General features: G+C 35.3%; 1 protein-coding gene across 1 annotated transcript; it reads right to left on the reverse strand.

Annotated features, from left to right (window-relative positions):
* Positions 1 to 8,354: 8,354 nt before the first annotated feature.
* Positions 8,355 to 12,482, reverse strand: LOC120071243 (putative RING-H2 finger protein ATL21A). Its single transcript, XM_039023404.1, has 3 exons — positions 11,847 to 12,482; positions 11,591 to 11,756; positions 8,355 to 9,048 (listed from the first exon to the last, which is right to left on the reverse strand). The coding sequence occupies exons 1-3, from the start codon at positions 12,381 to 12,383 to the stop codon at positions 8,549 to 8,551; spliced, it is 1,203 nt and encodes a 400-aa protein (XP_038879332.1). The 5' UTR covers positions 12,384 to 12,482; the 3' UTR covers positions 8,355 to 8,548.
* Positions 12,483 to 12,723: the final 241 nt, after the last annotated feature.

Genomic DNA, 12,723 nt, shown 5'->3' on the forward strand with positions numbered 1-12,723 from the left:
TAACCTAGCTCTCTCAAGTCTTAGTTTTTTTCTTTAGACTCTCTTTCCAGTAGCTCTAAAGAGGTGTTGGGTGCAACATAAGACAAGACAATCGCATGCGATGAAGATCCTAAGTCATGTTAGCTTAGTTCTTCTAAACCCATTCAATAGATTTAGCTACTCATGCGTGCTTTTAAGAGAGTGAAAAAATGTAGATAAGCAAGTTCCATTTTATAGATATAGAGTTGAAATACAAAATAACAATGCAAAATGAGAATAAAGAGCCTGGTAGCAATCTCTTGCTTCTCGAGGCTTTTTACACTGTTCAAAAATTAGTCTCGCTCTCGTGAGAGTCGATCCTCTCTTCGTTTTTCCATGCCTCTGGGTTCTCTCTCGAGCTTATCAAAGCGATCTTTCGGCGTCTCTTCCCTTCTTTCGCTTCGCCTTCAAAGTAAAAGAAAAACTAAGAGCAAGGCTAATTCTATCTAAGGGAAAATTATCTAACTGTCCGAACTCCTTCATTGAAGGTTGCCTTCGGTATTTATAGAGCTTCAGGGTGAAAGGCTACTTCTCTCTTATAATTGCACTAATGGGATGACATTAATTCTCTGTTTGATGCATCGAATATTTGTCACCGAAAAGTTGAGTGTACTTGCTACAGTAGTTCGTTAGCGGCTTGTCAACTTAATTCGGAATCGACCGTCGTCAGCTTTCTGTCCCATCGTGATTTATTATGCTTTTCACCCAGATGCGCCCACCAAGTTGCATTGGCTCTATGCGGCAATCCTTCTTGAGCAAATAATTGCGAGCGCAAATCACCACAACGCCTTGCAGTAATGCTACATTCGACCGTTGATTTCTTGTGATTGCATTTTCCGCCTTGTGTCAACGCATATTCTGCATAAAAATACATAAATTAACTGTTTTCATGCGATGGATGCTTACGTTGTAATATTATGAACTTAATGCTTTTTGGATGCAATTATATATTTTTTATCAACGCAAACCTTCATTGTTTAATAACTTAGAACTATAATAATGTGCATTTTTTCCCGTTATCAATCGCCGACTCCACGATGGAGGTCGAGTACGTAGCAGCTTGTGAAGCTGTTAAAGAGGTCGTCTGGCTTAGAAAGTTCTTGACAGAGCTGGAAGTTATTCCAAATATGTCTAGGCCTACACCCTCTATTGTGACAATAGTGGTGCTGTGGCGAACTTCAAAAAGCCCATGATTCATAGGCGCGACAAACACATAGAGCGGAAGTATCATCTGATCTGCGAGATAGTGCATCGAGGAGACGTGATCGTCACGAAGATCGCCTCAGAGCAAAACGTTGCTGATCCGTTTACGAAGGCTCTCACGGCTACAGTGTTTGAGGGTTACCTTCAAAGCATGGGTCTATGAGACCGTTCGCGGCTAGACTAGGGCAAGTGGGAGATTTTGTTGCACTGGGTTTTTATACCCTAGTTTATTGTTTTGTACCTGTTTACTTGTATTCCCCACTTCGCTTTAGGACAAGTTGGAGATTGTTGGGGTTTGTGCCCTAAAGTCTTGTGTCCTATAGTTTGTAAACAACTTTGAATGAATACTTGTGATGTATAATATAAATAATATTTACTTCACTACTTGACTTTGCACATTTAAATGTTTTTTATTTTACCACAAATCAATAAACTTAAAATCCCTGGTTGTCTTTATGTAATTTAAGCATGTATGTAGTGACATACAAGTAGATCATGTCTTAAGTGACAACAAAAATAGTCTGTAGTATATGGATATAGGAGGGAAACCTTATCCTGGTAACACTACGGACGCGACCTGCTTTGTGGAATTGTTACAAATGTTGTGACTTATCACAGATGGTCTGATCCTGATCATTCGTGTAGTGGACATGCAAGCGGGGGCGTATTATACAAAGAGTTTGTATAAGACTTGACCTCAAAATGTTAATGTCTTGTCATATAACACCATTCATGACTGAGACTTCACTTCACTAGGATGACCATAGGTAACATGACCTCAATCCTGAGTGAGTTAGGAACTCCTGCCATTGAGGGTGGTTCTTTGACTTGCATGGGTGCAAGTGGCCAGAACGCTGATTCAAACCTATCATTTTGGGGATTTGTCTGATTTAGGAGTTGGGAACTCAACTTCATAAGATGGAGTTTACTCCTTCCCCAAAGTAGGGGTAAGTAGATATATTGCTCTCTTAAAGGCTGATCTTGGGGCTTGAATGATGTGGCACCACGCACTTTCTCGTGGCCCGAGAGGTGTTCACACATAGTAGGACTATGTTGTATTGTTCATTAGAGGGATCAGTGGTACTTAAGGAGGAAGATGTAATTACAGGGGAAAAACAGTAAATTTGCCTGCTGTAATTACGAGCATTTGTGAAGGGTCATCGTATTGATGATTGGTTATATTAATGGATAAGAAATATATCTATGGCAAGAAGAGTTCAACTGTCGGTCTTTAGTGGAATGTCTGGCAGTTAACGGATGGTGGATATCGTGACTAAAGAGTTAGTTAGCTATTCACGTCTGTTGGAGCTTCGAGCCATAGGTCCATAAGGTCCCTTGGTAGCTTGGATACAAGTTGAGAATCAGTTTTTGGGTCAGTGTTTGAAATGTTCAAATTGACATGAGGGAGTTCGATTATATATGATATAATTGAATTTAATTAAATATGATATAATTAACTTTATGTATGAGATACATTAATTTGGAGGGAAATTGAACATAAATATGAATTATATCTAGTAGAGGAAAAATATTATAATTATATTATGATATTAATTTATATGTTATGAATATGATAAGATCACATTCATTGGACGGTTATAAAGGAAATGAGATGGCGTCTCTCATGTTTTAAAGTAACGGATGATGCATTATAAATAAGCTGAACGGTCTTGGAGCAATGGGAGGCGCGGACATAGTGTTAAAGAAAGTGTCATCGTTTAGAAAATCAGTGCCTATACGATAGTGACTGCACGATCGCTTGCATATACGATATTGCTAAATGATCGCTTACCGATTACACATTCGCGCTCTATAAACTAAACGATCGTTTATCTTTTCCTAAGCGATCGTTTAGCTCCCGATATTTACTAAACAATCGTATAGACGATCGCTTAGTTTTTCCTACGCGATCATTTAGACGATCGCTCACCCTTTTCCTACAACGATCGTTTATACGATTGCTTACCTTTTCCTACACAATCGTTTAGACGATCGCTTACTTTTTCCTACACGATCGTATACTTCACCTAAACGACCAAGCATCTTGTCTATGCGATAGAGAATCTCATCTCCCACTTGCTTGATCGTTGTGTACGATCTCTCTTCCTCCTTCCCTCTATCAAATCTGAACAAAGCCTACACTTTGGATTCTCACTCCAAGAATACTGAGGGCTTTGAGTGGTGTTGTCTTCTCTGTTTCCTTCTTTCCGAGTGGTGATTGTTCGAGGTAGACGGTTGGGTTTTAGACTCGTTGTGAAGAAGAAATCTTCATCTGGTATGATCTCTTGATCTCTTTAGCATTATGAATGCATATTAGTATGTTTTGAATGTATATGTGGTAATTCTGTCACAATGAATTGGAAAGATCCGCTTCCGCTCGTAGGTACTCTTGAATAAGAGTTCCTTCACATGGATATAGGAGAGAAATCTTATCTTGGTAACACTATGGATGCGGCCCGCTTTGTGGAATTGTTATAAATGTTGTGACTTGTCACAGATGGTCTACTCCTGATCATTCGTGTAGTAGACATGTGAGCGGGGGTGTCCTATACAAAGAGTTTGTATAAGACTTGACCTCGAAGTGTTAATGTCTTGTCATATAACTCCGTTCCTGACTGAGACTTCACTACACTAGATTGACCATAGGTAACATGATCTCAATTCTGAGCGAGTTGGAAACTCCTGCCATTGAGGGCGGTTCTTTAATTTGCATGGGTGCGATTGGCCAGAGCGCCGACTCAAACCTACCATTTTGGGGATTCGTCTAATTTGGGAGCTAGAAACTTAGCTTCACAAGATGAAGTTCGCTCCTTCCCCAAAGTAGGGGTAAGTAGATAGATTGCTCTCTTAAGGACTGATCCCGGGGCTTGAATGATGTGGCACCACGCACCTTCTCATGCCCTGAGAGGTGTTCACACATAGTAGAATTATGTTGTATTGTTCATTAGAGAGATCAGTGGTACTTAAGGAGGAATATGTAATTACAGGGGCAAAACAGTAAATTGGCCTGTTGTAATTACGAGCATTTGTGAAGGGTCATCATACTGATGATTGGTTATATCCAATGGACATAGAAATATATCTATGGCAAGAAGAGTTCAATTGTCGGAGTGGTGATTGTTCGAGGAGTGGGTTTTAGACTCACTGTGAAGAAGAAATCTTCATCTGGTATGATCTCTTGATCTCTTTGGCATTATGAATGCATATTAGTATGTTTTGAATGTATATGTGGTAATTCTATCACAATGATTGGAAAGATCTGCTTCCGCTCGTAGATACTTTTGAATAAGAGTTCTTTAAAAAAAATCGTGTCTCATTTGGTTGAAAATGGTGAAATTTTTATTTAAATGGCAGTCAATAAACAAATGAGTGAAGTAGAGGGGCTGTCGATTGGAGGTTGAAGAAGACTAGTGGACGCATCAGGTAGCACTCGACGCTCGCATGTCGTGCCTTGTGCATGCGTACCAGCCACGCACAACTCGCACCTCTCATGTGTCTAATAGCACCCACCAGAGTGTTCAGTATCGCACATGCCCGCGTGGCGTCTTCGCACGCATTGCATTTCTTACATCTGCGTGCGCATCACGCACCTCAACATGCATCCTTTCCCTGCTATCTATACACAAATTGCACGCAACACCATCACTTAACACGTATCTAGCGCCCACCTGCATGCGTTTGATGCCCAACCTGTCCATTGTCACGCGCCAACGCCTTGTTGTTGCCCAACAACATGTGTCAACCTTCTTTTAAGTGTCAACTAGCTTTTTCTTTGGGCCATTTAGGTATTGTTGAGATATTTTCAAGGCCAATTTGGTACTTTCATGATATTTATGCCTAAGTGGAGTCAATGGGTTAAATTTGGATTTTAAGATAATTTTGGAAATTGTCAAATTGTAAATTGGAGAAGTTAAGGATCCAAGTAGAGTCTGGGAAGGCTTGGAGGCAAAGAAATTTTTGCCGGTGACTGTGAGGGATTTATTTCCAAATATTTTGATTAATATTTTATTTGTATGGTATTATAGTAGGTATGATTTGTGAGAAATTTGACATGATCTATTTTATAAGTATTTCTGTCGGTTTAAACTGTTTGGGAATTCTTTTTGTTGTTTTATATATGATTTTCATGAAATTAATTTGTTGGAATTTGGAATCTTCGAGTTTGTTTTTTTTTATTATGGAAACCATATTTTTAGTGGATTTAATGGAAATAGATTTCATACCACTGAATTGTATACCCGGGTAATGTCACCATGTCCCATTTACATTTGTCGAGAATTGTAGACATGTGCACATTAGACTGGTTGAAAATAGGGTACAGGGTTTGGTGTGATTTTCTAGACTTGGATGAGATTTATTTTTATTTTATCTTTGATATGTTTAAGAGAACTTATGATTATGCTATTGAACTAGTTTTTATCTGTTTAAAGGTTTCTTTACGATGACTATGCTTAGAGTTCATTTCATTGTTGATACTTTGTAAATATTTGAGATCGATTTAAATGATTTAGTAAATATTTGAAAAAAAAAGACCTTATGTTTGTATTAGAACACCACTAACCGGGCTTCACGGATCATTCTTTTCTTTTTTGTTCCCCTCTCGCCCAGGTAGCGAAAGAGTTCCAACTGCCACTTGAAGTCAAGGTCTACCACGTCGCTGCATTGGTCTTCTCATATAGTTTTAGTATTTTAGGTTTTTGGTTGTAAAAACTTGTTTACGAAACTTGTAAGATAATTCATATAGTATGGGATATGAATAGTTGTTGAATTTCCAATTTGGTTATAATTTGATAATTTAAAATTGATTTGTTGTTAAAATAGTTATTATGAGTTATAAGATAGAACGGATTCAGGTGGACAGTAAGTACCGCAGGATCAATATGACAACCTAGAGACAACCTAGAGAGGGTAAATAGGGTTGAATCAAACTGATTTAAAACTTTCTATTAATGTAGGCCCAATTAAACAAATTAACAAACTTTTCGCTAACAAATAATTTAAACATTAAATTCATACAAATAAATTTAACCCAAAATAACCAAGTAATTAAAACTAACACTTTTAAGCACCCAATTTTATTTTAATAAAAAGATTGGTATGAGATATGTAAAGATCACTTCAACCAATCTAAATAAACGTAAGCAATTAATTTAAGGAACAAATATTGCAATTAATTTCATGCAATAAAATATAATAAAAATTAATTACAAAAATAAAGTAGGAGAGGGATAGAGAAATAAACACCGAAAATTTTATAGTGGTTCGATACAATCAGCCTACTCCACTTCTCAAGCTCCTTTTGGATACTCCACTAGAAGTCTTTGACTCTTTCCATGGCTTAGGGTGAACCGTTACAATGTTGAAGAAGAAACCCAATCCTTTCCACAGTTGAGGATCAAACCATTACAACGACTCTTTTTTCGGGATCAAGAACAACCCTTACAAATTTTTTGTAAAAATCAATAACACACTTGACAAACTCTCTACCAGAGTAGATTTACAATTTTTAGCACGCAACAAATTAATCCTCACAATACATAAGATATCTCTTTCAAGAATTAGATGAAAAGAAGAAATTTGAAGCTTAGAGAGAATAAGAATAATAATGGTGACTTTGACTTATGGAGGAAGTGTAAAACTGTTGTTAAAATTTGGAGAAGATGAAATGTTTAAAAAGAGAGGAAAGTTGGTGAAAATCACATTCAATTTAGGCCATTGGATGTCGGTAAAAGAAATTTGAATGGTGGAGATTTAAACTCAACTAGTCGTTGGACACATACAGTATATATATATATTTTTTAAAATCATTTTTTTTAAAACCAATAAAAAAATAAATGACTACCATGTGTCCAAAACTAGCCATTAGACTCAAACATAACATAATATTAATTCAATTTCTTTTTAAATTAATTTCCTTTTAAAATTCATTTTCATTTTAAAATCAATCTAAAAGTCAAAAGTCACCATGTGTCATTCCGCCAATGCTCCAAGTGGCACCTTTCAATTGGTCTATTTTGATGAAAAAAAATATGTCACGTCATCAGCTCAAAATTTTTTCGTTAAACTTGTTTCACCTATATCTTCTTTGTTTGAGCTTCAATTTGGGCAATCAAATTACGATGAAATTGTTGTTTTGAATTCTAAGCAACAGACACTTCAAAACACTCAAATTATTAATGAACTAATTCAGGTTTGTTATCATCAAAATATTAATTAATTTGAGGTTAAGGGCCAAAAAGCCAACAAGTACCACAAAAGAGCTGGTATTTACCGCCTTCACATCTCCTTCTAGGTTAAAAAGGTAATTTGAAAGGGGGTGTGATACCTTTGCTGTCCATAAATTCAATTTGTTGTCAACCTCGTCAAGCTCACTTAACTGCTGCAAATACATGGTACGTTACTTGAAAGGAACAATTGGTCAAATTATTCGTTTAAAGCCTTAAAATCCATTTTCAACTTCAAACTTTTTCAAATATTGGCTAGGCATTCTACATTGATTCTCATAAATCTACGACTGGATGTTGTGTTTTCTTGGGAGATTCGCTTGTTACTTGGAAAACCAAGTAATATACCACCGTGTTTATATCCTCAGCTGAAGCTTAATACAGAGCACTCATTGCTACTGCTAATGAACTTGTTTGGATTAAACAACTGCTCAATGATTTGAGATTATTTCTCCATCTCCCTCATTAATATTTTTGTGACAATTACGCAACTATACATATAGCTTCAAATTCCATATTCCATGAGAGAACTAAATACGTAGAATTAGATTGTTATTGCATCCGAGATCAAATTGTCAAAGGAGTTATTAAACTTCTGCCCATATGGTCTCGCCTACAACTTGCTAACATATTCACAAAACCATTGCCAAGTTCTACACTTATGGAGCTACTATCCAAGATGGAAATTCTGAACATCCCCAGTCTATCTTGAGCTGAGCGGGACTATTAGAGAAAATATATGTAAATAATATTTTATTCTTTTATTAGTTGAGTTGTTGTAAGTTCGTTATGTGTAACTTCCTCAAATCAATCACTTGTACACCTATTTTGGCTATTTAAGTGCCAACTCTCATTCAATAAAATTTGTGCAGGTTTATAGTTACTCTTAGCTTTAATAAAAATAATAACTTTGTTCTCAACTCACCCAGTTCCTTCATACCAACAAAAGAAAAAATCCTTTTTTTTTTTTTTTAATTTTAAATAACAAAACTCAAAATAAAAACTAAACTTTATCAAAATTATGCTAAAATTGAAACTATAACCATTCGATCCATATATACACAAAACGCAAACCATCTAACAACCATATTCGAGAAACTTCACTAGTCATGACGTGACGATGATGTTATTGATCGTGGTGACGTTGGTGATGACATTGATACTGACACCGATTGAGAAGGCGTGGAGGTGGCGGAGGAATCCTCTGGCGAGGTCCGACACACTGGACACGTGGCATTCAATTTGAGCCACTCATCGACACAATTGGCATGGAAAAAGTGACCACAATCTGGTATGGTTCTGATTGTCTCCTTTGGTTGGTACTCTGACAAGCAAATGGCACATGTGGTGTCGTTGGACTTTGGAAGTCGTCGACTCTGGCCCAATATGGTCTTGGGGAACGATTCAATTGTCGGCCCATCGAGGCCTGCTATGGTAGAAGTGGGCTGATGGCCCAATGAAAGGGAAAGGTGCGATGTTGGACGATTGGGTCGATTGAAGACCTTGCACCTCCCGCAAATGTAACAAACCAACCCGATTACGAAGAGCACGCCAGGGATTCCCACGCCGATGATCAAGCCATATTTAGCACCTCGTGGAATACCTAAAAGAAAATCATTGATTACTATGTTATTATCCAATTATTGGTCAAACATGTTTATTTAATAATCACTATTATGCTTGCTTATTTATTATTTGATTTAGTCAAAGGAAAAAAAAATTAGAGCATGCCCTAACAAAAAACCCTTTTCATCTTTGACTTTTTGTATTTTTTTGTATCATCTTATCCCAAACTTTTACATTCTAACACTTTAAATTCTATTCAATAACAATTTTGTTTTTTTTTTTGAAACTTACCGTCCATGGTCTTCATTATTGTTAAGTCTTAACTAAAATTTAAATCCTAACATTTTTTTAGTGAATTTGGTTTGATATTTTAAAACACTCCTAAAAACTGGATAACCAAACAAGGAAATCAATATGTGAAAGTTGTAGTGCTTGTAAGTTTAATTTCCACAAACTAAAAGGGGGTTTTTGAGTAAGGACTAAGACTATAATAACCACCTCTTGCTATAGTAAATATTATTTTATAGTTCTCAATTAGCTACAGTCAATACTATTTCAAAACCTCATTTGTTACGATATTTACTATTTGATACAATTTTTACTATTTTACATTCATAATTTTTTAATTATTTTCTACCGTGTTTACTATTTTATTATCAAACTAAAATAGTTTATACCTCAAACACATACTATTATAATCTAAACTAAAATAATCTACACACTAAAATAAACTATTATAATCCAACTATAATAACCTATGACTATAATAACCAATCATGCTCCCTAGATACATCTTTAACTTTTTGAGGTTTGGTATTTCATCTATGTTGTTAATTTCATTATGGTAACCAATTGAAGTAGACTTGACATATTTAATTAAAAATTAAAAATCAAAGTGTATTTTAAAAAAGAATTGATTAAATTATTGTAAAATATCTATATTTTTCTCCATATCTCTCTTTATTCTTCCTCTTCTTCATGTTCGATCGCCTGCCGATGCTTCGCTGTTATTGCTTGCTGTTCCATTTTCTATTTGTTTAATTTAAACTTTATATTCGTTGTCCATTTAAAAATAACAATGATTACGAATGACAAAGAAAATTATAAAATATTTTTTTTCTTAAGACTAAAAAATATAGAAATAAAAATAAGTTTAAATAAATGTTTTAGTTTCAAAACAGTGGATTTTTTTTCCTTTCAATTTAATCCCTTAATTTAGCCCTTAGAGTTAATAAGAGGTTGACCTAACTCAACTTAACATAAAACATATACTATCCCAGTACAACCTAAAAACAATTCAATAAACAATAAATAGAAAAAAAAATTACCAAAAGTTAAAATTACTACTTTTCAAACTATTTTTTCTTTTAAAATGTTTTAATGAAAGAAAAAAAAAAAAAATAAATAAGGTCATTGCAAAAATTACTCCTAAAATATAGTGATAATTATAATGATATTTTCAAATTTTCAATTGTAAAAATTAGGTAATTATAATGATATTTTCAAATTTTCAATTGTAAAAATTCAAATGTTAAAATTAGACCTTTAAAGTTACATAATTTTGTATTTTGTAACAATTGTATTTGAGGGGTCAATTTTCTAATTTCTACAACTATATTAAGTTTGAAAGTTCAATTTTAACGTGTGGAAGTTTGACTATCACTTTTAGAATTAAAAGTTTGAAGGCATAATTTCAACCACCACCATACCTCAGAGTTCATTTTACAATTTTCTCTAAAAATAAATTATAGGTTCAAATCCTATTTTGGTCTATCTTTGAATCTTATTTTATTTTGGTTTCTAAACTTTCAAAAACGTCCCTTCTAATCATTGAATATTTATTTTGGTCTCGGCTATTAAAATATGTTAACTATGACTTGTATTTTTGGATGACTAGACGCCAAAATAAATTAGTTATACTAAAAAAATCTAGAGTTTCAATTTTTAATTAGGTGATAAAGTCATTTTCTATAGGAGATCTCCAAAATCATTTTGTGTCCAAGATCTTGGTCGATCAGAATTTTGACACGTTGGTTGTTGGTATTTTACTTCACCTTCATCTTATTTAACCTATATTAGATGCAATTTCATTTTTAAAATGTTAACGTAATCTAAGACCAAAATAAAAATTTTCTACGAATTCAAAAATTAAAACATACGTTTTTTAAAGTTTAGATAAAAATAAAACAAAGGTTAAAGTTCCGACTAAAATATAATTTAAACCAATATTATATATATAAAAACGGCTGGAAGAATTATTACTGTTTTGTTTAAAATATGTTTAAATCTGTTAAAATTTGTGGAGGTAGAAAATGGAGCACAAGTTTCTTCGTCTTTAGAAATAAGAACCACCGGCCTTTCCCACTCTTTTTAGTTGACATCATCCACAGTTGACTCTGCAATTTCCGATTCACTAATCCACCGTCGCCGCCTCCTCCTCCGATCACCGGAAAATCGATCAAAAATCTCTCACTCACTCTCTCTCTCTCTCTCTCTCTCTCTCGATTTCACAAGTATCCTCGCCGGAATCAAAATTCAGAAGAGATACGGATAGAACAGAATAATCAAAATTCACATACCGCTCTTTGGAAGATTGAAACACACGACTTCACCACTGGAATTGCTTTTGAATCCACAATCTCCACCGCGCGTCTCGCAAGTTCTGCAGTCCGGTTCACTCCACTTCACCACCATTCCATTTTCAAGCTCCATTCCTGTCAACGGAAGCTTCTTCTGCGCAATCACCTAATTAATTGCAATCACCATCACAATCACAAATTACCGAAAAATTAAAAAAAAAAAAAATTCAAACACCACGACGTTTCGATTTCGTACTTTACACGGCGAATTTATGAAATCCGTAACCGCCTTTAGGTCTCTGTCCGGAACATTGATTACAGTGTGGTTTACGCCGCTCATACATTTGATCTTCCGGACGCGATTGAACGGTAGCGTTTCGATGTAATTGGAGCAATTGAGAACGGTGAATTGATCGAATTGATAATTATAAGTGAACGGCGAGTTCTCTAGACTGAAAGAGTCTATAAGTATTCGTCTCGGAAAGCATTGATCCGGATCGTTGATCCACAACCTCTGAAATCTGTAATCGATAATCTCCACCACGAGGTCTCCGGCGTTCGGGAGATTCAGAATCGTCTGGTTCCGATTGTTGCAGAACAGATCGAAATCTGGCTGGTATCCACACCGAGAATCCTGCGAATTCTTCAGTCGGAACGGGAATCGAACGTCCGGCGACGAAACTCCACCGCAGGAGGAGCTTTTGCAAAGAAACTGCGATTCAGCTGCGTCAAGGAAGAGGAAAGCTAAGAGGACGAGGAGGAAGGCGGCGGAAGAGAATTTGGAGACGGCCATTTCAGAGCTCCGATCGGAGAGGAGGAGGAGAATAAGAACCGATGGAGCATGAGACTCTGGTTTTTGTCTCTCTGTTTGTTGAATTTCAAAGTTTATGTAAATAAATGAATTTATTAATTATAAAGGGTATAGTTGTAATTTGATACGACTTGGTCTAACTGTTGATTTGGCCTCTTATCAGAAATGATTATTGTAAACATATTTTAGTGTCCCATATTGTAAGCTGCGTTCTAAAATAATACATGGTATTTTTATTTTACTAAAATTAAAAATTAATAGCAAGTAGTATAATTTGATCATATAAATATTTCGATTTATATTTTTTTTCCAATGGAATCTT

Source organism: Benincasa hispida, chromosome 1, assembly GCF_009727055.1.
Source record: "Benincasa hispida cultivar B227 chromosome 1, ASM972705v1, whole genome shotgun sequence".
In the NCBI taxonomy this organism is placed as follows: Eukaryota; Viridiplantae; Streptophyta; class Magnoliopsida; order Cucurbitales; family Cucurbitaceae; genus Benincasa; species Benincasa hispida.

Excerpts from the sequence above, each read along its gene's own strand:
- LOC120071243 (XM_039023404.1), bottom strand. The coding sequence starts at position 12,383 with ATGGCCGTCTCCAAATTCTCTTCCGCCGCCTTCCTCCTCGTCCTCTTA. Across the intron at positions 11,757-11,846 it reads TCATAAATTCGCCGTGTAAA|GTGATTGCGCAGAAGAAGCT; the intron begins GTACGAAATCGA and ends GCAATTAATTAG. Across the intron at positions 9,049-11,590 it reads TTTCAATCTTCCAAAGAGCG|GTATTCCACGAGGTGCTAAA; the intron begins GTATGTGAATTT and ends ATTTTCTTTTAG.